We start from the raw sequence: 27,466 nt of genomic DNA, 5'->3' as shown, positions 1-27,466 counted from the left end.
ACTGCCTGACCTGCTGTAGTCTGTCTGTGTATGGCTGGGGGGGGGGTTACCCATAAGCCTCATTCAGAGGCCATAGCACAGCCTTTGTTTGTGTTTGTCTACTCCTGTCCTGCTGGCTGTGACTGTTGTTGGGTATGTGAACCCCCTGCCTGGCATGTGTGAGTCACTTACCTTGTGGGTGTCTCAGTATTGAGGGTGGTGCTGCAGGGCTGCCTATGTCAGATGCACATAGTACACTCCCTACACATGGTTAAGCACAGGTAGTGTAATATTTGGCATCCCTTTTACTGTCTGTGAGAGTCAGAGAGAGGTGTTATTCCCTGTGTCCCTCCTGTGCCAGTGTATGTGCTATGCGTTGCCTCTTTGCCAAGGCCAGGGTATACTTGGGAATGCCTCCTTCTGCCTACTGGGGCAGGCGCAGGTTGTTCCTCCTCCGAGTCACTCTGTGCCTGTGCAGGCCTTGGCAATGGTGGGGGGCTGTGTGGCCATGCCCCATTTTTTTCATGCTGCTGGTGTTTCAGCAGGATTGTACTGTGTAGCATGGCACATACAAGGACAATTTTTGTACATGTAGCTGGTGAGTACAGCAAGGCTCCACCAGATGTGTCCAGGCACCGGAACCATGACTTGAGCATCCCAAACACATGCACTACTACAATTCTGGTCTGTGCGTGTGCCTCATTATAGAGTTCTTGTTCGGGTGTGTGTGCATTTCTGATGGGTGTTATTAGTCACGGTTCCAGTGCATATCCAGCATCCCACAGTAGATGACCGTGAGGGATGTCCCCATTGGCAAATCTCTGGTATAGCTGTATCAGATGCCAAATGTGGGAATTGTGATAGCTTCCAGGGCAGCCAGCATACACATTCATTATTATGCCCTGGCAGTTGATGGAGGGGAAGCCCTTGCAATTGATGTAGACCCTACCCCACTCACTGGGTGGTGCTTTGATGCACATGTGCATGCAGTCTACAGCACCCACTACCTCAGGGTATTCTGCTATTTGGTGGAACAGTTGCATATTGCTGGCAAACGCCTCATGGGTGTTGGGGAAATATACGTCCTCACCAACATGCTGACCTGGCATCCAGGACCTAGTGGAGTACCCTAGATGCTGATGCCTGTGAAATACCCATCATATCATCAGTTGGCCTTTGGAAGGTACCTGTAGCTAGTATTCCTTAACCCTCTTTCTTAACCTGGTTTTCTTCCTATCTAGAAAACCGTCAGCAAGCCATACTCTGGAAAAACTCACTATCTGCTCTCCTCCCTATTTCTTTAGGAGTACCCCAAGGGTCTATCCTAGGCCCACTTCTATTTTCCATCTTTATTAACGACCTCCAATCATCTATCCCTAACACTACCTGCATACAATATGCAGATGATTCCACCATTATTTGCACTGCTTCTTCTCAAACCGAACTCCAGATTCAAACTCAATCAGCCTTCTCAACTGTAGAACAGTGGTTCTCCATTCGCTGTCTACTCCTTAACCCTAAGAAAACTAAATTATTACTCTTTTCACCTACCCGTAAATCGACTTTGTCAAACTTTTGTATTACAGCAACTGACAACACCATTATTTCTCCTGATTCCACAACTAAACTTCTCGGTGTTATTATCGATAATAATCTTAACAATGATTGTCAAATCAACAGTACAATAAAAGCAGTTAATAAAAAAATAGGATCCCTGTACAGGATAAAGCCCTTCCTCACACCTGAAGCTAGGACAACCTTAGCCCAAACACACCTTATCTCTACCCTTCTGTATGCTTCCCCTATTTACACTAATCTATCTAAAAGTAACCTTAAGAAACTTACTACATCTTACCATAATATTGCCAGATTTGCCACCTCATCCCAATTCAGAACCCACCACTGCCTAAACCTAAAACAACTACACTGGCTGGAACTCCCTAACAAGCTCATTTTTCAACAACTCTTAATAGCACACAAAATTCTACACCAACCTTCTAAAACACCAGCTCTTTGTAACCTCTTGACTCCCTATATTAACCTGAAACAACTACGTTCCTCTGGTAAACTACTTTTTAAAACTACCAAAATTATTAATTCTGCAGGAAACTGCCTTTTTTCTAACTCAGTAGGTAAAATATGAAATAATCTTCCATTTCACATCTCCTCTTTACCCACTCTTCCACTCTTTAAGAAACAACTATTAAGACATCTTAATAATTTCTGGCTTTGCTCTTGTACCAACCCAGACTAACCTGTTTGCACCTTACTCTATCTTAAACATTCCTTAACCACTTGGATCCCCCCATCTACCTCAACTCTTCAATTGACAAATTATCCCTTTTCTTTGTAAATATTACTTTTTTCACTTTAATATTTCTTACCTTCCTTTTTTGTGTTGCTAGTAGTTAACCTCTAACTCAATCACATTCTGATTTAGCTTTATTTTAGTTAGTTAAGATCTATAATATATGTGATTACATTTTATTTTTCCCATTGCATAACACATTTGTACTATGTATTTTTTGTATTTGTAAAATTTGTAAAATTGATTTTACCTCTGGAGCTTTTCTCCCCGGGCCTCCACTGAAAATGGACATAAATCCAGCTGGACTAGCCCGGTCAACAAATGTAAAATAAAATAAATAAATAAATAAAGAAATAAAATATTCATAGGCCTACACATACCTTGGTATGCAATGAGATGGGTTCCCCTCTGTTAGTTCTGTGTGTGAGGCGTGGCCAGCACAGCTCAACAATTTGCTGTAGGAAGTCCCTGTCCACCCTATAGCACTCCACTATCTCCAGCTCATGTAGCCCCTGGTAGGTTACCCTGGGTCTGTTCACTCTTCTCCGTCTCCTCACTGTGGGTTTGTCGGCAGCATTCAGATCCTCACTGGTGGTGTAGAGTGTGGGAAAAACCAGAGGGGAAGGTGTTTGCATAGTTTATAGTAGTGTTCTGGGCTGAACTGGTCTGCTGCCTGCGTAATTGGCTGATTCTGATACATTTAACCTGCCAGCTAAGCTAGTTGTCCTTGATTACCTTCCTACTGCTGTTTTCCCTTCCCATTGCCTTCCTGTTTAAGCCTGGGGGTGCGCCGCGCAAACACAGTACTCAAATGTGCACACTGCTGCTATTTCCTGATTTAACTTCTTTTTCTTCCTGTAAAACCTGGTGCGCAGCACACACACCCATTTAGGCTTTGTAAAGAGTGCTAGGCTGGTTTAGACACACCCTCTAGCTTAGCTGTGCTAAGCTAGGAGCAAATCCTAGCCGCATGGCTCCAATCCGCTTACTGTATGCCTGACACACCCTCCCATGATGTCACCTAACTCCTAGGCTTGCACCAAGCTATTCCTACTCTTACACTGTTGGGACCTGACTCACATGTTGGGGAAAACTGGGATTCACTATCTTTCCCCTCATTTGCAAGGATTGCATGCAAATGCATAGTTACATGTCTCACACTGAGCCTCCCCCGTTTAGCAACCACTACTCACTGGCCATTTTGTCTTTTGCCTGCCATTGACTTGCATGGCAGAATACTGATTTTAGTTAGAATGCTTATTTTAGGTTCATTTTGTTATTTCCCCTGATCCTGTTTGCACACTGCTGCCTTACGCTTAAACAGCTGAAATCGGCTAAAAAAAATAAAAGTTGATTTTGTTTTTTTTTTTTTTATGTTTGCAATGCCAATTGCCTTATACTTGGCCATTGGCATGCTTGCTACATGATATCCTTTAGTTGGAGCTGTCACAGCTCCTTTTTGGATTTTGCAGAAATGTACTTGGTTACTAACTGAGTACATTTCTGCAGGTAGCACTAGTCCTGCATGGACGGTTGCAAGCTTCCTGGATTGCAGAATCACCTTATTTGCATAGATTTCTCCTGCAAATGGGCTGATTTTCATGCAAGGGCTTCGTCCATGCAGGATTAGTGCAGGAGCGCTCGTGCACACCCCTGCAGGCTGTTCCTGGATCGCACGACAGAGAAATTGTATGCTTGAGCTCCTGCACCAATCTTGCACGCCATGCAGGCTTTCGAGAATCTGAGGGAATATTCTCTGCTATTAATGAAAGTGCTTTCAGCTAAACATATTCATTGAAATGGCATTCAAATAAACTGCTTTTGATAAAATTACATGTTCCAACCACTAAATATTTGCTCTTAATGTTACTTATTGCAAGTGCACTGCATGTCAAGATACTTTTAGGACTTTTTTTCTTTTTTAAATGTAGTATAAATGTGCTTTCAAACGGTGCATCTTCAAGATGATATAAATGATAGAACAAAAAAAATCAAATGGGTTTGCAGTCAGTTATTCCATTTTGGACAAGTTACAGTGAAAATGTATGAGTTGTTTAGCTTTTTTCAGAAAATTAATGACTATTTGCCTCTTCTACGTACTATACTTTCAGCAGTAATATTTAATTCTAAAAATATGTATATGTACAGTACATTATACACATTGATTTTGTTATACTCAGTTCATAATTTACAAGGTTGTCAGCACTTTTCCACATTTGAAAGTGGCTACCTATAAATTGCATTTTCTGCATTTCAATGCGCATTTCTGTGCAGTTTGGGGACATGCAGTTGGGTCACTTACAAATGAATGAGATCACTGCTCGTGCTGCTTACATCATATTTAACATCTGGCAGTGCAAGAGGATTAAGTATCTCAATTATTACTATGTGGATTCCTATACTACATGGCTTGACTCTCTGTTTTCTTATTGTTTGGTTCTAAGCAAGTAACCTAACCTGACAGTGCCCAGGTCACCCTTGAAAAGAGGCACTTTTATCCAGTTGGCTTACCTAGTTAACAAATGAAAAAAGGGGGTTTTAAAAATACAAGAAACAGAATCTTATTTTAAATTCTTTCAGGATAATGCATTGACAGTGCAGACCTCTCCTCGTCATATGAAATAAAAATCCATATTGCATACCGCTCAAGTGTACCTCATTATGAGTAAAGTACCTCATTTGGGGTCTTAAAAAGCTCATGTTCCTCGAATGTCCTCAAAGTTCCAGATTGAAAGAGTCTGTCACAGATTCAGTGTTAGAAATTTTTTAAGTGAAATCCATGGTAAATAGAAATTAATCATATTAATTCATTACAGGATCTCCTTTATCAGTAAAACCAGCATATTTTAGCCATTCTATGACTTTCCTAGTTGAAGTTGTTAGTAAGCCATTAGTATGTGTTCCACATTTTGCCCATTTGTTCCACATTATGAAGGCGAGTGTTCCTCATTTTGGAGATGGAAGGTTGAGAGCTATGCCATATTGTGACTGTTCTCCTTTCACCTCTTTGAGCCTAGATTGCATGAAAGTCTAACTGGTGAAGTATAACTCAAAGCTAAGCTTCTTGGTTGCTATTTTCCATAGGAATTCACTGCCAATGTTGTTTGAAGTATGATCTGGCAATGACTTTTTGCCTTTGTAAGATTTCTGTCTTCTTCATGTTTTTGCAACCATGTAGTTGGTATATAAGGCGTGAGGCGAGATTCCAATCATTTTTTTATCTGGTCATAACCTTCAAATCAATAAGGATAAAATCCTATTATTTTATACATCTTGGTAACAAGAAAGAACACCAGTATACAACTATTCAAAAAGCTAATGGCTTCCTTTTTCACTAAATTATCTTTCTTATTCAACACAGTGAACTTTAAACTCCTTGAACTAAATTACTGCACCCCCTCCAATTAACTGCCTGTTCACAAATCATCGTATTCATTCAGAATAAGAATAATAACACAAAGCAGCATTATATTGTAGTGAGCTTATGACTGTGTTCTGTGCATGTTTATTGAGTAGGTTTTCCAGTTAATTGGCCTCTGTCAATTACACTCTACATCTATGTGGGTTTCATGAAGATATAGCTAATTATATGACTTGAGCAATGTCCCTCACCTAACTTCAAGCAACATCTTATGTGTATTCGTAGCAGAGTTTATATGTGTTGTTACAAATGGTGACCTGTTCTCATAAGGTTACATGTCCAGCTGCAATGTTAAGGCCATTTTCCTCTCCACAGCAGGACATAAAGTACTATTTGCATACAACAGACACTTGGAATAGTTTTAACAAGCACTCAATGTGTTAATGCTTTTACTTCATTTTTATTTGGGGCACTTTATATTTTACTTTGACTTTGTGTTTAGTGTTGCACTTCAGTATTCACAAACATTGCTGAAGTTATTTTGAAACATGACTAAGTCAACACTTCAGAACCAAATAAAAGATCATGTAGCAACATCACTCAGACAAATGAAACTTAGACTAAAATGTTAAATAGTGGAGTATTATTGTTGCGTCTTTCGGCTTTTCCTGGTTAGGGGTCGCCACAGTGGAACTCCAGTCCGCTAATGATTGGCAGTAGATTTTTAAGTGCCAAGTTGCCGGCCCTGACACACAACCTTCAATGAAGGTACGCCCATTCACGCATGTCTCCACACAGAAGACGGTCTAGCTGAGAATCGAACAGGATAACGTCTTACTGTGAGGTGACAACGCTACTGCAGCACCACCACTGCAGTTCTCTTATTGTAATAACCTAAAATGCATCACACATGAATGTTCGCTCTTCTGCCATTACTTGGCAAAGGGTACTATACCAAGGCAAATACTACAAGTGTCATTTAGTCTGAAAAAGTTAAAGCATGCTCCACAGTTCATATTCTAAATAACAGTTTACAAGGTTTACTATAAATAACTTTTTGCATTCACTATATTTTCAGAGAATGTGCCAACAAGCAATTAACTCATAAAAATCATGAAAACAAGAACAATACTTACATAAATAGGTCTTTTCTTGACTTGTTGTCTGAAAATATACATTTAATGGAAAGAAACAATTGTAAATTTTCTGAGCTGAAACAGATAACTTCTTCATTGCATTCATAAATCTTACTATAATAGATATAAGTAGTTTTCATTTTGTCATAGGCTGTGTGGTCAGATTCCTTGGGGGGGACACTTGTAAATAAAAGTTATGTAAGGATAGCCACATCATCAACTACAAAACTAAACTCAAGAATGAATTGCAGTGGTTCTTAAGAAATGAAAGGAATGTGTTAAGTAAATTTCTTCAATACTAGAAGTACAAGTGTTAGAAAAATATGTATTAGTAATATGCATGCTTAGTGCATTTGAGGTTTAAAAGGGTTAATACATTTATTCTGTTCACACTGCATGAATCTGCACAGCTATTAGAAACATAACAGGAAGCATTTGATTTCTGCTAATGTCATGAAAATAATAAGAAGTGTTTCATTTCTACTAGTGTCATGAGACTTAACAAAGAGTTATTGATTTTCTGCTTATGCCATGAGAAAGTACACAGCTGCTAGAAGCTATTGATAATGAAAACAAAAGCTGCTTGAAAGTATAAACGTAGTCAGCATTACTTGTACCTAAGCTAGAAATGTACCTTGAATCTAGGCAAAACATAACACATATATTAGAACTGCACAATTGAAGAATAGGAAGTGTGTGGTGGGCTTAAATAAGCCCCAAGGCCAGGTTGTTTTTCTTAAATATTTTGCAAATCGGCAGTTATTCTCAACTAGTCAGCAATTAGTCTAGTAACATTTTATGTAGAACAATACAGAAAGCTGTGTCTAACTACGTCAATAGAATAGTAACATTTACTGTGTGACATAGAAATAACTGTATAAAAATACCATACTAATTATTAATGTTGAGACAAATCATTCTGCCTGCATGCTTTGTCTCCTTGCAGCAAGTTAATAAAGGGTGCCTTACTTGAACCTCATGGGAATTGGTCTTTGAAGTTTTTTCCTTTGACAACAAGAATAACATTTTTGTGAGTTTAAAAATATATTGGTTTGTCTTTTTAAAGAATTAATAAAGCTAGTCATATATGATGCAGAATAAATGGATTATGCATATCCACTATAAATTAAAGGTTAAAACTGACATTTTCATTTGAAATCTTCATCAAAAAGAACCTGGAAGATTAAATAGAAAGACAAAATGACCAAAAACAGAGGGCAACAACTGTCAAATATTGCTTTTTTGCTTATAAAGTTGTTCATTTGCACGTGGCCGTTCCCCCCACACCCTTGATGTGGGAGGCAAGCCCTCTCACTAACAAACTTATATATACTGATTCTGATATCACCATACCCAAGATAAAATGGAATATTCCAAGAAACAGCTATCTTGGACTTAATACATGCAAAGCAGCATCTAACATTCAGTCTGGTTACTACAGGACTTGCACCAAGCCTCAGAGTTTCAAACAGCTGTGTGTGTGTGTGTGTGTGTGTGTGTGTGTGTGTGTGTGTGTGTGTGTGTGTGTGTGTGTGTGTGTGTGTGTGTGTGTGTGTGTGTGTGTGTGTGTGTGTGTGAGTGTGTGTGTGTGTGTGAGTGTGTGTGTGTGTGTGTGTGTGTGTGTGTGTGTGTGTGTGTGTGTGTGTGTGTGTGTGTGTGTGTGTGTGTGTGTGTGCGAGCACACTGGAGGAGCTATGGGAAAAAGGTAAAAGATGGCGAGAGGATACTGGTAAGATGATCAGGGGAAAGCAAAAAAGTAATAATCAAAATGAAAGAGAAAGGAGAGAGAATACAAATTCCTGAAAATACCTGTATACTGTACCTATTGTATCTCATTTTACCAGCACTGGTCACTGTGTTAATGCTTTTGTCTCTCTGCATGAATCCCATTATGCCCTCTACAAAATAAATGATTACTTCATTTTATGGTTTGTTGCTTAATCAAATTTATGGTTGTGAGAAAGATGGAGTATATCCTGGCACTTAGTGGGTGGAAGGTAAAGAATCTAGTTTTGGATGGGGCAGTAGCCTAGTCTAAAGCATACACATGTGCATGCATATACACACACACACACACACACACACACACACACACACACACACACACACACACACACACACACACACACACACACACACACACACACATGTAAATATCACTTTGAAGATAACCACAGCTGTGAGCTGAACTGAACCAAGTGGTGTGAAGCAACAGTGTGAACTTCTGCCCCATTGTATCACAACAGAGGAAACATCAAAGCCAAGAGTGCTATTCGGCTCAGCTGCAAGCAGCCTTACATTTTTGATGTAAGACACATTTTTACTAATTCTATTGTCCTTAAAGTTATTACTTTTACTTGTCTTCCTGTTTTTTTTTATTTTTTTAGTTACTATTTTATTTTAGTTGCTTCCCAATGATTGTCTATTATCATCTGATTTTCCTTTTGCCCTCCAGTGCTGATGAAGTTCTTTGTTTAGCCTATTATGGTTGTTCTTTTCTGTTATCACTCTTTGTTTCCTGATTCTGTCCTCACTTACTTTTTGTTCTGTTTTGGCTTTTCCCTCAATCTCCTCCCATGTGTGTGTGTGTGTGTGTGTGTGTGTGTGTGTGTGTGTGTGTGTGTGTGTGTGTGTGTGTGTGCGTGTGTGTGTGTGCATGTGTGTGTGCATGTGCATTTATTTTTCTTTTGCTTCTCTACCATCTGCCTTTGTTATCTTTTGGGTTGTGTCTGCAGGAGTTTTCAAATCATAATATCATTTTTAACCTTGGATTTCCATTTAGAGGGTTTGTTCTTAACTGTTTTAGTCTTGTTTCATGGCCATATGCTAAGAAGCATATATATTTTATCACTGAAGATACCTACAACTCTAATGATTTTGCCAAGTGACCATTTTATAATTTCTTGCTAGACTAATGCAAAGTCAATGCTACCTTAATTTGTGAGGGGTGAACTAAGAAACACTCACCCTGCCAAAAAAGACAAAATAAATAAATACAATTCTGATGCTTACTAGAAAATTTAGGTTAACAAAATGTTGACTAGTATTCTCCAAGTAAAGAAACTGGCACAGTAACAAAATGGATTCTGGCCTTTACCTAGTCAGTCTGGAAATTAACCTATAATATATTTCTGGCCCTGAACCAAAAATGAGAAAGTTTTTCTCCAAACAAGTCATCTAGAGAACTACAAATAGTTCAAATGCACATGCACAAAAGTTTCTCTCACAGCCATGTTTATTATAATAATATTTGAGGTTTCTATTGCATATCTGATCCAATGGCATTTTGCAGAACTGTGACTCAGAAAATGTCAACTCTAACATTTAAGTGTTTTTCAAGAAAATATAAGTTAGAATAATATATAAATTAATTAAAATAACATAAAACAGAATGAAGCAAACAAAGCTAAAAGTCCACAAGACGAAGGTAGTTTGTTGACAAATACACAAAAAGTAAAACCAAAAGTGGATAAGCACTTTCTCAAATTCCTTCTTCAGATCTATAAAGTCATTGAAGATAGCAAAGCTTCTTAAAGAGGGCTTCACCAATCAAAACTATTTTCTGAGCCAACTCCTCTTCAATGCTGTTTTTAAAGGGAGAACACAATTTAAACCAGGTTCACAGTCTACTCTCATATCTGCAATCCACTGAAGCTCTTTAAATTCAGTGGTATTGCATAAATCACCTCTCCTAGGACCATCTATAATGTGTTCTATCACCATAAAAGAAAAAAGGTGTCCTGGGAATTGTATAATATGCTGTAACAATGCATTGGTACTAACTTTATGTTTAATATCATTTAAATGTTTCAAAATCCTAGTTTTAAATGGACAATTAGTTTTTCCAATATACAACTGTGAACAATCTTGGCACATAGCTATATAGACCACATTCTTAGCATTGCAGTCTGCAAAGGTACCCAGATGGTATTCTTTCTTACTGTAGGATGTATAAACTTATTATTGGTATTGCTGTATGGACACACCTTACATCTACCGCACTTAAAAGTACCTCTTCTCAAATTATGCAGTTTATTGATATTTCTCTTCTCACCATGTAAGAGTTGTTTCAGATTGGGCCTAGTCTTAAAACAGAACCTTCGGGTTTCTCCTACTAGCTTCTTTATTGTTGTATCTGTTGTTAATATTTTCCAATTATCTTTGATTATATCACATATTTGTTAAATGTCCTGGCTATATGTAAATGTACATCTTATGCTTTCTGGTACATCCCTTTCCTGGTTCAATATTTCCTACACTGTTCTTGCATCATGATGGAAATATGGTTTCTTTCTGGTCACAGTCATTTAATTTACTGCTGCTTCCCCTCTCCCTACTTCCTCTACTTTATAGTCCCTTTCACAAAAATGCTTCTTCATACTTGAAATCTCAGTAGCTTGATCTCTATGACTGGTGGTCAACCTTGAGCTCCTCAAAAATTGGTTCTTTACAACTTGTAGAAAAACATGAGTGGGATGCATACTATTGTGATGTAAAAGATGATTTCTCCAGCAGGTTTTACAATATATCTTAATATCTATGTTACCAGTCCTATTCTTTGAGATGGTTATATCAAGGAAATATATCTTGTCATAAGCACTGTGGACTTCAAAATCTAAAAAAATAAGTGGTAGCCTTTAAAAATTCAACAAATGCTCCCAGTTGTCTCTTGTCTCCTTCCCACAGAAGAAATATGTCATCCACAAACAGTTTATAAAATAGCAGCTGTTGCAACCATATGTTCCACCCATTAAAGATGTGTTTCTTCTCCCATTGTGCCAACATAATATTAGAATAGGAGTTGGCACAGGAAGTACCCATCCCCACACCCCATCTTTGCAGAAAGTACTGATTCTCATATAATAAAACATTGTTTTCCAGTATTAGTTCCAAAGGCATACAAATTCATACTATATGTTGTCTTTCATAGGTATCATCAGACATCAAGAATCTCCGTACCCTTTCTGTACCATAATCATTTGGGATAACTGTAAATATATTTCTGACATCCATTCTAACCAACAAGACACCGTCTGGTAGAGGAGATGTTTTATTATACGTAGATAAACACAGAAGAAAGTCTTCTGTATCCATCAATACAATGGTTGCTCTACTTTGTCCCCTTTTTAGCTGGTGTTCCACATAAACAGATAGAGGTTCTGTATTCCACCCATTGCCAGAAACTAGTGGACGCATGGGTGGATTGTGAAGATCTCTATGAATTTTAGACAATCCTGTAATAACAGGTATTGTTGGAAAAGTTACTTGAAAATAATTAAACAAATGTTGATTAATGACCCATGACAACAAAAGGTTATTCAAGTTCACATTAACCTTTTTTATGATTTTATCCAACTTCAACTTCTGCATTGGTTTATATGTATTCTCATCATTAAGTAGCTCCATCATTCTATTTCCATACTGGCTCTAATCTAGTACCACTATCACTCCTCCTTTGTCTGCTGGTCTAACAATTATCTCATTATTATACATTAATTCCCTTAAGGCTTGTTGTTCACTCAGGTTTAAATTATAAAAGTGTTTCTTATATTTAATAGTACTATTTCTATTGTTCCATAGATTTGTTACTTCATACTCACAAACTTTAACAAAGGTGTCTATGACCGGATGTACAGTTGGAAGCATAGTGTTTGGTTTCTTAAATAATACTGCTTGCCTATTATTTTCTACTTTCACATCAGTCGTAAATATATTCTTCAAAGTCAAATCCCTAGTGAAGCATTTAAGGTCTATGATGAACTCATTCAGCCTAGATGCTAGTGAAGGGATGAATGTGAAACTCTTATTCAGAAGCTTACACTGAGCTTCACTCAGTTTACAATTAGACAAATTTGCAACTAATGTGGTGCTCTAATTTAGTGATAATTTCCTTTCGTGCCTCTAAGTAGAGATTTTCCACTTCTTCCTGTCTCTGCTCAGAGAACTATCTTTCCTGTGTTGGTGCCGTTGTTTCATTAAAATGGGGAGATGTGAAAAAAATAATAGATGTACTGCTGCTCTTTTGGCCGAGTTCCTGTATTATTGTTATACAGTGACGTATTTTGCATGGCATGTCCCTCTAATGTTATAGATTCTGCAGAACTAACATCCAAGCTCCTTTGTAGAGATTTACCCATAGCTTCATCTCTTAACTCTTGAACTGCTACACCATACCTTTATCTCTAATTAGTGGTGTAGCACTATGTCCCTTTTGTTCTGAGGCATTTGCTTCACTTCACTTGACATCCAAAGTGTTATTATCCACTTTATCCAGCTTATTAGCAGCCAAAGGAAAAAAAAAAAGATTTAGTAGTCAATGTAGGTTACATAAGTGTTAACTAGTATTCTCCAAGTAAAGAAACTGTCACTCTAACAACATGGATTCTAGCCTTTACCTAGTCAGTCTGGAAATGAACCTATAATATATTTCTGGTTCTGAACCAAAAATAAGAAAGTTTTTCTCCAAACAAGTCATCTAGAAAACTACAAATAGTTCAATTGCACATGCACAAAAGTTTCCTTCACAGCCCTGTTTATTGTAATAATGTTTGAGGTTTCTGTTGCATATCTGATCCAATGGCATTTTGCAGAAGTGTTACTCAGAAAATGTCATCTAACTTTAAGTGTTTTTCAACAAAATAGAAGTTACAATAATATAGAAATTAATTAAAATAATGTAAAACAGAATGAAGAAAAAAAACATTCACATTAAGACATAATAACAAAACTGAAATCCACATCACAGTTAGGATTAAAAGTAAATATAGAATCCTCCAGTATTTGATAGGCTCATAGGTGCATAGGCGATTACTAGGCTAATGGCATAAGGGTCCTTGCAAGTATAGCCAATTTAACCTGATTTTACCCAATATATGGCCCCTATGGGCAAGAGGATGGCACGGATGTATGCCTGTGTATTGAGTATCTTACAGATTGCTTCTCTCCATAAGCACTACCCCAGGTATGAATTTGTGATTCCCCATCCATTGATGCAAACCGCATTTGAAGAGGGGCAGGGAAGGGCTTTACATAATGTGAATAGGAAGCCTGTTCCAAAGAAGGCGCAATCTCTGAGACACATCTATCTTTCCAGCATGTTTTGCTTGATTCACTGACTAAGTTTAGATCCTTAGATTGGGTGATCCTCATGTTGTTTGACTTGTGGATGTGTAGCAGCTCCATCACGCCTGGATTCATTAGTACCTTGTAGGTCAGACATAAATCACCCCTTAAAGGGGCACTGGCTCATTTCTAAACTGTGTTCCTTGCTTCGGACTGAAATGTAAATGTTGCCACCCATTTTTGTAAACTACTCCTGTTTTGTGACATCACAGTCAGGTCCAACCCACATATTAGTTTACTTTGTATACCGTCTCCCATTCCTGTTTTTTTCCCGTGCATAAATGTAGACTTTGTTGTTATAGTTCCTACTGATTTTCAGTAAGAACTAAGAGTGTTTTTAAGTCCCAGGCTTTCAGCATATGAGTACATCTGCAGCAATCAGGTTGGACTTGTTACATTTCTGTTGAGTCAAAACAGTTATAAAATATACTTTTCCTGCCTTTGAGTTAGTCAGAAGCACTGAAATGTTTAGAACATTGCAATGTAACTGTAGCAAGTAATTTTACATTTCTAGCAAAGGGATTGCTACAGTTACAGATTGATACCATCTCCTTTTTAGCATTTGCGTTCATGTAAGAAGCACTAAAGCGCTTACTGTATCCAAAGTATCAAAATGCAATTGCAGCAAACATTTTGCCACCAGTATAAAATGTTCTGGTACAGTTACAAAATGATTGTTTCATTCTTTTTTATTTCAATATTTCCGGTCATTTAAGAAGCGCCAAAGCGCCAAAATGCTTACTTATCCATTGTATCAGAATGGAACTGTAGCAAGCCCTTTGCCAGAAATGTAAAACGGGCTTACTACAGTTGTACACAGATAACTGCATTTTTATCCATTTATGTTGAATAACAGGTTATGCATTAGCATGCATTTTTATGATGGGTGTGCAGCTTGTGATTCAAATGTCTGTGATTATTTAGTCACTTCATTGCTAATTGATTTGCCAGAAAACAAACAGTTTTACCAAGAAGAGACCACACATATAAGAACATCTGGAGAGTTTAGATGTAATCTGGTCTTGCTAGAAGTGCTTACAGGTTTGTAATGTAACTATAGCAAGTCCATTTTACATTTCTGGCAAAGGGCTTACTAAAGTTACAAACAGATCAATTTCGTTTTTTTTTTTTTTTTTTTTTTTTAATATTTGCATTCGTGTAAGAAGTGCTAAAGCTCTGCATTAATGTGTTAGAGCATAGATGTAGCAAGCCCTTTGCAAGACATGTAAAATGGGCTTGCTACAGTTACAAACAGATCTTTTCTGTTTCCTTTCTTTTTTTAACCATTTCTGGTCATTCTGAATTACAGGTTATGTATTAGCATGCATTTTTACGAAGGGTGTGCAGCCTGAAACCCAAATGTCTGTTATTATTTAGTCCCCTCAGTAGTCCTTGATTTGCCACAAAACCAATACTTGTAAGAGAAAGAGACCACACATATGAGGTGAAAATCTGCATGGTTGAGAGGTAATCTGGTCATGTCAATTACATTGAAAGGCTTACAGTGTTGGAATCTAATTGTAGCAAGCTCATTTTACATTTCTGGCAAAGGGCTTGCTAAAGTTTCAACCACTTTTTTTTCTTATTTTTTATTTATTTTTTTTTTTTTACATTTGTGATCATGTAAGAATCTCTGAATTATTTACTGTATCCAATATATCATAATATAACTGTAGCCCTTTTGCCAGAAATATAAAATGGGCTTGCTACAGGTCCAAACAGATATTTTCTGTTTTTATTTTTGTATCCATTTCTGGCCATCTTTGATAGAATAATAGGTTATGCAAATGCAGGCATTTTTATGAAGGATATATGTCTGAAACTCAAATGTCTCTCATTATTTAGTCTTTTTTTAATTTCTCCAAGTCACATGGATTTCTAATACCATGACAGGAATGGACCCCATTCCTAAGTCAAACTCTGATTAAAGTTCATGAAATTAGTATTGTTTCACTCTTTCAAGTCAGCCAAAAATGCTCTCACCCACAATATGCCCAGTAATGACTCCTTCTGCAATTCGTATGGAGTTACATGTATTGGTAGCATATTTAAATATAATTGTAGACTCTTTTTTATAAGACCCATTGCTCCTACTACTATTGGGACTATCTGGGTATCTTTCTTCCACATTGTTCTCACTTTTGCCTGCAAATCCTGATATTTTATGACTTTGTGTCTCTCTGTATGTAAGACACTGTAGTCACTGGTTGTGGCAATTTCAATGATAAATGGTACTTTTGTCCTCTTTTCCTGGACCACTAGATCCAGTTTTCTAGCATCTATCTTTTGAATTGTTGGCAATGAGTGACCCGATGTGATTTAAACTTCATAATTTTCTATGATGCTTTGTGGCTCATGTTTCCAGTGTTTTTCAGCCACTTCAAAACCATAATGTTTGCACAATCCCCAGTGCAACAGTCTTGCCACATTATTATGCCTTTCAGTATACAGTCCTTCTGCCATTAGTATGTCACAACCAGCAACAAGGTGTGCAACTGTTTCTAATTCAGTTTTACAAAACCTATGTTTGCCTGTTTTTCCCATATGTTCAGTGGATTTTGTAAACCAATGTGTCTGTAGCCCACTGTCTTGGTCTGCCAATATTAACCTTTCATCAATTGGTTTGAATTCACCTCTCCTTAACCATTCCTACATGTGTTCCTGATCAACATGAGATTCTTCCAGAAGTTTTCTATACTTCCAACTATATTTATGCTTCTTCCACATTTCTTGCCTTCTCATCTGGTCCTTTCCCTTATATTCTTTCTTTTGTTTTTTTGGCAGTTGCTGCCTGATTTTTATCTACTTCAGGTATGATTTAAATTCAATCTTGACACCAATGTGCTTCTGCCAGATTAAGCAGAGAAGTCATCTTAGATTTATTCTCCTCTTGTTTTAAAACTTTCACTACATTTGTGTCTTGTGAGGTCAGCAGATATGTGTGGAGTCCCACAATTACAGGTATATACATGTAATCAATTTCAAGGAGGCCCATCCCTTCTTCGGAACGGGGAATATATAATCTTGGTAATCCATGGTGGTGCAGTGGTTAGCATTGTTACCTCACAGCAAGAGGTTCTCCGGATTGATTCTCTCTTTTACTTTTACCTATATCATCTCTCACACACACACACACACACACACACACACACACACACACACACACACACACACACACACACACACACACACACACACACACACACACACACACACACACACACACACACACTAACAAGCAACACTAATAACAGACTGTATGAAAAATAATTGCTAGTGGAGGGAAAAGATTTGTAGCAACAAGCATGAAAAATACTATTGCCTAGGCTTGAATACTTATTAGACACAGTTTTGCAAAAACAAGTACATAGTAAAGTAGCTATCACTTCATTGCTAAAGAGGCTCCAGGTCTATGTGTAACAAGATAGCATCTCTAGCTGAGTAAAATCCAGTCATTCAGCTAATCTAATTGCTCATGAGTGGGGGAAGGAAAACAGAAAAGGACAAACTGGCTGCAACTCTAAGTTCTAAGCATTTCCTCTAACAACCCCCACTGAGAGTTTATGTAATCTGACCTGCAGTATGCTAAAAAGGCTCTTTGAAAACCTTGCCTCTAGCTGAACATGTGACTTACAGAGTACTAAAATTTAAACAAACTCCTCTAGCAAAAAAATCTGAGCTAGTGCCCCTTTAATAATTGGTAGGAGATAAAGTAAAAGGATAGTGCTTTTAGTGTATCTGCATCGTTCATGTTGTTTACACCTCGTATTTTATTTATTTTTTATTTATTTTACACTTGTTGACCGGGATAGTCCGACTGGATACATGTCCATTTTCAACGGAGGCCCGGGGAGAAAAGCTCCACAGAGAAAAAAGGATACACGTAGGTTTACAAGTACATAAATGAAGGACAAAACAAAATTAACACTTTTTATCTTTTCCTTGGCTTGACTATTGTGTCAACAACACAGTAAAAGATCCAACACAAAATTACAATTACAACTCAAGAGACAATAATGTTATTATGTTCAGTAATAAGTTCTACATCACTGCAGGGTTCCAAGAGATCATAGAAAAACCGAATTCTGTAGAGCGAACTAAATAGGATTAGTAGACAGTTTATTTACAAATTAATTGATGCCAAAAGAGAGAGAGGTGAACCCCAGTTTGATCCAGTTGGGTAGGATATGCTATAGATCAATGGGAAACTAGTCTAGGTTTGCACATGAACATAGCCAATGTGCCTTAAGGAATTGTATAAGTTGTTTTTTAAATTGAGAGAGGGAGTGCATGAGTCTTAAGTTATTAGGGAGGGAGTTCCAAACCTTTCCTATAGTATTGGCGAAGAGAGCATCGCCGCCCATATTATTGGATTTGATGGTTTGGACCAGTGATCTGTTGGAGGAGCGCAGACTGCTTAGGTTAGTGTAGGGGGTCAGTAGATTATTCAGAGAAGGGGTTTTGTCAGGTTCCTTAATGATTTTAAATGCTTCAGAGAGTTGATTTAGTTTGAGAAGATTGGATAGTTCTAACCAGTCAAGTTTCTTTAGATTGAGGCAGTGGTGAGTTCTATAAGGAGCCCCTGTTATAAATCTGGCAATGTGATTATAAGTCATGGAGAGTTTATTAATATCACATATGTTGAGGAAAGAGAATACAGGTGAGGCATAGAGAAGTGTGGAAAGGAGATGGGTACGGGCGATAGTTAGTTTAGCATGAGGAGTTAGGAAGTTCTTAATTCTATACAAGGATCCGAGTTTCTTATTTACAGCTTTTATGGTCTGGCTGACATGCAAGTCAAATTTAAGTTTATTGTCAATAGTCACCCCTAGTAGTTTAATGTTGGTATCGGGTTCAATTATGATCCCATTTTTAGATTGAACGGAAAAGGTAGTATTGTTAGCTTGTGTATCGTGTTGCACTAGAGGACAAGCTGAGGTGGGAAAGAATAGTAGTAACTTAGTTTTTTTAGGGTTTAGGATGAGATTCCTCTCAGAGAGCCATTTTTCTACTGTGGCAAAGGAGTGTTGGGTTATTACTTGTAAATCAGGGAGAGCGACAGATGAACAGATAAGGGTGGAGTCGTCTGTGTATTGGATGCATGTGGCTTTGGGGGTGACTGAATGGAGTTCGTTTATGAAGACGGAAAAGAGAAGGGGACCTAGTATGGACCCTTGGGGAACTCCTATGGTATTAGGTAATAGGTGAGAGAGCTTATTTTGCCATAGGACTGCCTGTTGCCTTCCAGAGAGATAAGTAAGGAACCATTTGAGAGCTAAAGTATCAAAGTGGAAGGTTTCAAGCGTGTGGAGAAGTAGCTGGTGACTGACCATATCAAAGGCTTTCGACAAGCCGAGAAAGAGAGCGGACGATATTTTTCTGTTATTACGATTTTTGTTAATTGAGTCAGTAAAAGAAAGGAGGGCGGTGGTCGTACTATGATGTGGTCTGACACCATGTTGAGTTTTGGTCAATAGGTTGTTTAGGGTGAGGTAATGGAGAAATTGTTTATGAACACATCTTTCCATGATTTTGGCTATTGGAGATAATATTGCTATAGGTCTATAGTTGGATGGTTCAGTAGAAGAGCCACCCTTATGGAGAGGTATGACGTAGGATATTTTCCAGATGGAGGGGATAGTGGCCTCGGTAATAGTTCGATTAATTAGGATGGAGATAGGGTAGGCTATAGCATCTGCTGCTAATTGTAGATATTCTGCTGGGAGTTGGTCTGCCGAGAGGGTGGTTGGTTTAAGTTTCTTCAATAAGATTCTGATGTAGGAGGTGGGTATAGGCTGTAATTTAAAGGGGGGGAATGTATCCTCAGATGTGTTAGTTAGGGGAGAGGAAGGAGGGGGTAGTTGATTGGCTAGTGACTGGATAGTTTCAGTAAAGAAGGAGTTAAAAGTATTAGCTATGTCTTCTGGGTTTTTGCCAATAAGTGGCTCAGGGGTAGGGGTACCTGATTTCCCGGGATGGAGGAGATTATTTAAGCCAGCCCAAAACTTCTTTGGGTTGTTCTTTGTGAAGAACCTCTAACGTCACTCCAGCTGCTCTTAGTGATTAGTCAAGTACATGCCAAATGGAGCACTCTACTCAATTATTGGTTTAATGAGGGGTGAGTACACCTGGGACTATTTCAATATATTACAATGGGAATATAATTTCCTTAGATCTGGATGCCATATCTTTACTTATAAGTTGTGCTACATAAAAGGAGTTCCTCTCCAATGTGGATACACATGGTCAAAGTTCAACCTACTATGTATCTATGTACTCAGATCTCTCACTTCTGAGTCTACTCTAAGGGGTATGTTATTGATGTTGTAATTTGCAGGGATATCTGATTCCAGAAAGGGTATGATCATGCATTTTTTTTTTGCATTTATGTTTAGACCATGGTTTTGGCACTAATCGTTTGTCTGACGTAGACCATCCTGAAGGATGAAATAGTAAAATGAAAAAGATCATCCCACAATATCAAATGGCCCTTTCAAATCAATACATTTAAGTTATCCAACCAAGCCAAAGTAGGATGCTCTTAAAGCCACTAAGGCACAGAGTTCATCTAGGGGTAATCCTAAGGCAAAGGAGCAAATTCCACCTTTTTCTAAATGCATCAGGGAAACCACTAGCCTAGGAAGCTGAATGAAGATCCTGAGAGTGCAAAACAATTGCATCAGGTTATGATGTTTATTAATACATGCACAGATGGCATGAGCTTATGTTTCAAGTAGTGCCATGCAAGATACAATTAATGTCCGTAATGTCTTGAGTTATATATCTACTGAGGAACTAGTAGGCATGGTTAAGAGAATTCATTGTTCAGTACAACATCTTTAACAATCAAAAAAAAGTCTGTGTGAATGCTGCCAAACCTGATTTTCAGCATTTCCCCAAGTCACAACTCTATATGAACTCCAGTTTCCAAGTTTAGCTCCACAATATTGAGCACATCAATTACACTTTTGTTCAGGAAATCACAGACAGTATCTTAATAAATGTGCGATTGCTTTTATTCTGGCAGATAAAATTCCGACCAATTTAATCTGAAAAGTTGAGCCCTTTTTGATTTAAACACTGGTGTCTTATAGCAAAGCTCCCAAACCAAAGTAAATGTTGCAGTTGCCTTTACTCAATTAGTGATAATGTTTCTAAAACTAAACAGAATATGCTCAGTATGAATGCAAAACATTTATGAAAAAAAAGTTGAAAAGAAATTGCAGGAGCAAAAAAGAAAATAATGTGAATATTTGAAAGTATAAAACTGTGAATGCTACTGCACCTAGCATCTCATGTCATCTAATAGCCAGGTATACCAGTCTATTATGCCATCCAAAATCTGGTAGCCTAGCATTATTTACCCACAAATAAACCTAATTTAATTGTGAATTTGTGCGTTTCTCTGCATTTGTTGGTTAAATTCACCCAGTAGGTTACTTCAGTGACTGACTACTTTATATGAGAACCACTTCATTTTTATTCAAGGTTTTAATTAATTCCTTTTTCCTCTTCTAGAAGCTCTGAAACTAAGACAATCAAACATGTGATCATTATGATGTGCTCTAGTAATAAGCAGCAGGATACCCATCAGTCTGTGAGATGTTAATAAGTAAAGACCTAGTTCTTGTAGCACTTTCTCTTAAGTTAAGCCTCCAACAGAGGCTACACCAACATGAAGCAACTATTCAGTCCATAAATTACATCTGTGATTTAATAACTACCGTCCCCTCTTTTTAGACTTTTCAAGGAATTTGATCTTGTCATTCACACACAAGTGATGACCAATGTCTTATTTGTGTTTTCTTTGCTTGCTTGGATGTTTTTTGCTATGACCAGAGCCTCCATAATGCAAACGTGAAAGCAATATACATATATGGACAATTTAGTGGAACCAGTTAAATATATTTTGGAAAGTGGAAACAAATTGGAATACTACAAGAAAATGCATGCAGATGAGATGTAGAATCCACTCATATGGTTATTAGAATTCAGTATTAAACCCTGTGAGATAGATGTCTTACCATTAAATGACAATGATATGAGGACCCTCTTAATCTGGAGTTAGTTAATCACAAACCTGCATCTTGCATAGAGCCCACAATGTAAATATCTGAATGAAATATCAGGAGAGGAGCCTTCAGTGACTCAAGTCACATAGAGCTTTGTATCAGCAGTGCTCCCTTTCTATTCATTAGAAATATACTGTAGTACAGTCTAGGCTTCATTTCAGGAAACATAATGCAGATGGCTCTGCTCTTCTGTATGGAAGTCTAAGCATAAGTTTGTGTTTAATAAAGTAGAATGGCCAGGATACATTTACATTTTATTGCCTTAAAGATTAGATTTGTTATTTGGTGATAAAAACTTGCATGAAGGCAGATTTGCATTCATGAACCTTGATTTCTCTTCTAATACTGGAATTCAAACACTAAGCACAATGACTGATGAGAAGCTCATGTCTTGTAAATATAGTAATTCAGTAGTGAAAACACCTAATTGTAGGACAGATGGACTATAAATGATCAAGCTATTTTTTCTTTCAGAAGAAGCCATCTCAAGCATTGACAGAGCTGCTTTGATTCAATTTTGTTCTGCATGGGTTATTCATCCTGACTGCTTTCAACAGGGCTGACTTATAGAAATCGCATGTAACAACATTGTTTAATTTTGCTGTAAGTAACCACAGAAATGCACACCAATGTTTTGATTTATGCTCTCAGTACTTAGACTTCAACAATTGGCTAAGCTTCTGGTGTCATTCTAAGGGGATCCAGTATCTGTCTGCTTGGGATGACATGGTCGACAGACCATGATGCTTTGCCACAGATGGCCTGCACCTGTCGCCCCTGGGATTCTGGATACTGGCTAAGGCTCTTGCTGACCCTATAGTGCCTTTTTTAGGCAAAGGTTCAAATAACAAATTCACCACTATAACAGGAACAGGCAAGCAAAAACTGAGGGTAATGCTACTCAATACTAGAAGTCTAAATCTCAAAATGCACTCACTCGAGGCACTCCTTAAAATGGAGAGCATCGATATCTATGCAGTGACTAAGACCTGGTTCAAGGCTCCAGAGAGCACCCCTGCACTACCAGGCTATAACTCATACCACACGTTTCAGCCATGTAACCTGGACCGAAACACCAAAGGCGGAGGTGTATCCATATTCATTAAGGATATCCACATCTCCAGGCTAGTTGCTCAGTATAATGCATTCGAGGTTATCCAAGTGTAACTAACTTTGGGCACAACTGCAATCTAAATTGTACCTTGCTACAGATCCCCGACCATGCCGCAGGATTCCCACTCCTCTTTTCTTGATGTACTGGAAAATATTAGGGTTCAACCAAACACCCTAATAATGGGTGACTTCAACTACCCCACCATTAACTGGGAAAACTACTTGTGTACCAACTCCTTAGCTCAACGCTTTCTGGATCATAAACTCCAATGCCCTGGATCAACTTATCCACACCCCCACCTGGGGAAACAATATCCTAGACCTAGTCATTACCAACATGAGTGACCGGTGTTCCACACCTGAAGTCAACTCCTCATTGGTCCGATCCGACCATAAGCTAATCACCCTTGATATCCACATCCCACCCCCCACCCCCCGTTAAGGAAATCATAGTAAAAAATTCCTCCAAAGCCAACTTCATGCTTCTTAAGACAGAAGTGGTGAACTTCATGACACCCATGCAGATAAACAATACAGTTATAACTGCTGAATCCAACACAAATGCACTCTATAAGCACTTACATGAGTGCATGGATTGTGCTATCCCAAACAGAACCAAGACGCTATCCTCCAAAAAACGGAAGCCAATCTGGTGGTCCCCTGCCATAAACAAACTGTACAAAAAATGGAAGAAACTGTTGCAAAAGAGTAAAATCCCATGAGTGGAGCTCCCTGGTCAGCCTCAGTAAGAAGGTGAGATCCCTTATAAGATCCTCCAAAGCTAGCTGTGAAAACAAAATCACCACTAATTCCAAGGACAACCACAAAGCATTCTACAGCTATGTCAAGAATCTCGATGGCAACACCCAGATCTGCTCTGAGTTACAGCACAAAGGCAAGAAAATTACAGAACCAACTGATATTACCAACATCCTGGCAGAAAGGTTCAGTGCTAACTTTACTCCCTCTCAACCCCTAAAGGGCCCATATCTATACAGGAAGAATGCAGAGTCCCTGTAATCACAACTACGCAGGTAAAAGCTGCACTCTCCAAAGCCAAAAACACAGCATCCATGGGACTGGACAACATCCCAGGCTGCATTTTACACAAACTTCAGAACGAAGTGGCTCCCCACTTAAACACCATGTTCAATAATAGCCTCGCATCAGGCTTTGTGCCCAATGAATGGTGCACAGAAACAGTTATCTCACTCCACAGCCTCGCATCAGGCTTTGTGCCCAATGAATGATGCACAGAAACAGTTATCTCACTCCACAAAGGGGGAGCCACCACTGATCCCGGGAATTATCGACCTATTAGCCTGATGAGCCTGGTAACCTCCAAACTCTGGATCCCACCCAGTTCGGGTTTGTGAAAGGCAGTTCATGCCTCCTGAACCTAATCGACTTCTTTGAGGCAGTCACCAAAGCCATAGATGAGGGTAAGGTGCTTCACACAGCCTATCTTGATCTCATCAAGGCTTTTGATACCATCCCCCATTCTGGAATTATAGCTAAACTCACTAAACTAGGTATAAATCCCTATGTCACAAGATGGGTTGCCAACTGGCTCACTGAGAGAACCCACACTGTAAAAGTTGCAGACTCCAAATCTGACCTCAAAGCAGTGACAAGTGGAGTACCACAGGGTTCCATCCTGGGACCTCTCCCGTTTGGTATCTACTTCTCTGAAGTACAGGCTAACACAGAAGGCCTCTGGCTAATGAAGTTCGCAGATGACTGAAAACTAGGTGCCATAGTCAAGTCCCCAAATAATGTGTTCAGCCTACAGAAGGGCCTCGCTGAGACAGATGCCTGGTGTCAGAGCCATGGCCTCAAGCTCAATGCCAAAAAGTGCAGTGTCATCCCCTTTGGTAAAAAGTCTATACCCATGAACTACCACATAGGCAGCAATTTACTTAACACCGAATGCGTGATAAGAGACCATGAGACCCGGGTGGACAGTAGTCTCTCCTTTGATAGTCACATCACCACAGTAGTCACAAAGTCCTTCTACATGGCACACTTCAATCATAAAAGGGTTCTCATCCAGGAAAAAAGAGGTCATTGTTCCCCTCTACTTGACACTCATTAGACCCATTATAGAGTACAATGCCTTTTTTGAAATGTACCTCACAAGACATCTGCAGCAGCTGGAAAGGCCACAGAAGTACCTCACAAAGAGGATTACTGGCCTCAAACAAATGCCCTACACTGACTGCCTCAAAAAACTCCAGCTTTACTCCGTACCATATCACCTACTCCGAGGTGATCTCTGCCTAACATATAAATCTATGCCAAACCCAGAGCTGTTGGACATGCTACACCTAAAGAAATCCCAATCCCTCCCAGCCACACACTCTAGGGACCTAAACCTTGTCACCACAATAAACAGGACATGCTGGAGGGATAGATTCCTGTCCCAGAGACTTCCCATACTCTGGAACAGACTACCCATCTATGTCAAGCAAAGTTCTTCATTAGCACTCTTCAAGAAAAATCTTGATAAATGGATGGGAAATAGGAAATACACCCCGGGGATCATTTCTGTGTCTCTGCTCAACAGTGGCACAGGAAAATAACTTTCTTGGGTGGCGTAAGCCAGGGAACCTTGCTGGCTTGGCTTACGTAGGCCCTTGGGCCGATAGCCTAGTACCTACCTATGAACTTATGAACCTATGAACCTTATCTGCTGTACTGCCTGACATTTTGTAATAGTGCTTTGCTCATATTCTAGTAAATGGTAAATCTTGACCTCATTTAAGTAATCATATAAGCAAAGATCTTAATCTGCCTATCATCCAAGGTACTGGACATGACTGTTACTAGTACAAGGCAAGAGATTTCTAGCTACAATTCAGAAAAGACATAGCCAAGTCCAGTTTGCTAAAATTATGAAGTTCTTTCACATTTACCAAATCAGAGAAATTGCTTTTGCATAGTATAGTTTCTGAGTTGTGATTTAATAACTTTTGTGTTGATTTTCCTTGAGATATACTTTGGTGTCTTTCATGGAGTCAGTAGTTAGTCTATGATGGTGTAGAAAATTAGATAAACGGAAGCCTCTCTTGGAGGCTTAAATTATAAGAAAATGCTACAAAAATTAGGTCTTATTTATTAATATATCACTACCTGATGGGTAGCCTGCTGTTTTTGAATAGAGCACATTGTAATGCCAGTTTATTACATCTGTAGATATATGATTCTTAATAACTATTAACACTGGTGTGGACTATCTTATTGTCCCAACCTGCACATTACTTTAGGCTTCTACAATATGTATAAGTTTGCATCGATGCCTACTAGCTGATAACTAGTTGATACATTCACCTGATGAAATTCAGTTGAATTGGTTGAATATCTGAACAGGACAATGATCAACATTTACTAATATGAGGAAAAATAAAAAATTTATGAGCAACTAAAATGTAAAGTAATGTAACACAGTTGCAGACAAAGTCAGATGCTCTGACTTTCTAACACTGAATCCAATCACTAATACATTAATTAATAAGGGATATTATAAAGAAAGTACCACCTTTTCTTACCTCACTGTGACTTCCTCAAAGTCTGAAGGTGGCATCTTTGGCTGAAGATCTACAAGTGGTTCTGCAGGAAGTGGATGATATTCCTTTGGTAGTGACTTAGGAGGCCTGTTGAATTTTAGATCAATCAAATAATTTAATTTCATGATTAGTAATGGGCAAATTGAAGTATAACTCCTGAAGCTCTTAATCAATATCTGCCATTTTTGTAGTTTCATTAAAAGTATTACCATATTGGCATTGGTTTCCCGGTTGCTCTACACTATGTTTATTTCTATCTGTTTGCATACTGTGGTCAGTATAGATAGTAAATTACATTAGAGAGCAACAGAGCACTTATCACCTGCAATACTTTGCATTGCAGATACTATAAAGACCACAGAGAAGCACTGATCCTAAGTCTGAGGATTCTTTCGAACACACACACACACACACACACACACACACACACACACACACACACACACACACACACACACGTGCAAAAACACACCCACATGGACAAATACACATGCACACACACACGCACACATGCACGTACACACACGCACACACACACACACACACACACACACACACACACACACACACACACACACACACACACACACACATGTAAAAATACACTTACATGCACATATACCCATACAAGTGCACACAAGCAGACACTGACAGACACACACACACACACACACACACACACACACACACACATACATGCGCAAAACACACACACATGGACATATACACTATCACACATACACACACACACACACGCACGTACACACACACATACACACACACAGACACACACACACAAACATGCACAC

General features: G+C 38.5%; 1 protein-coding gene across 1 annotated transcript in view; it reads right to left on the bottom strand.

Moving 5' to 3' along the window:
* The window catches only part of LOC122794927, a 1,846,783-nt gene that overhangs the window by 112,277 nt on the left and 1,707,040 nt on the right, over positions 1–27,466 (bottom strand). The window contains exons 10-11 of the mRNA XM_044063520.1: positions 26,640–26,744; positions 6,785–6,812 (exon numbers count right to left, since the gene is read on the bottom strand). Coding sequence (XP_043919455.1) covers positions 6,785–6,812; positions 26,640–26,744 — 133 coding nt within the window. The remainder of the gene's footprint in view (positions 1–6,784; positions 6,813–26,639; positions 26,745–27,466) is intronic.

The sequence above is a fragment of the Protopterus annectens genome, chromosome 2.part1, assembly GCF_019279795.1.
Source record: "Protopterus annectens isolate FY-2018-M chromosome 2.part1, PAN1.0, whole genome shotgun sequence".
Lineage (NCBI taxonomy): Eukaryota > Metazoa > Chordata > Ceratodontiformes > Protopteridae > Protopterus > Protopterus annectens.
This window is presented reverse-complemented; position numbering and strand designations above follow the sequence as displayed.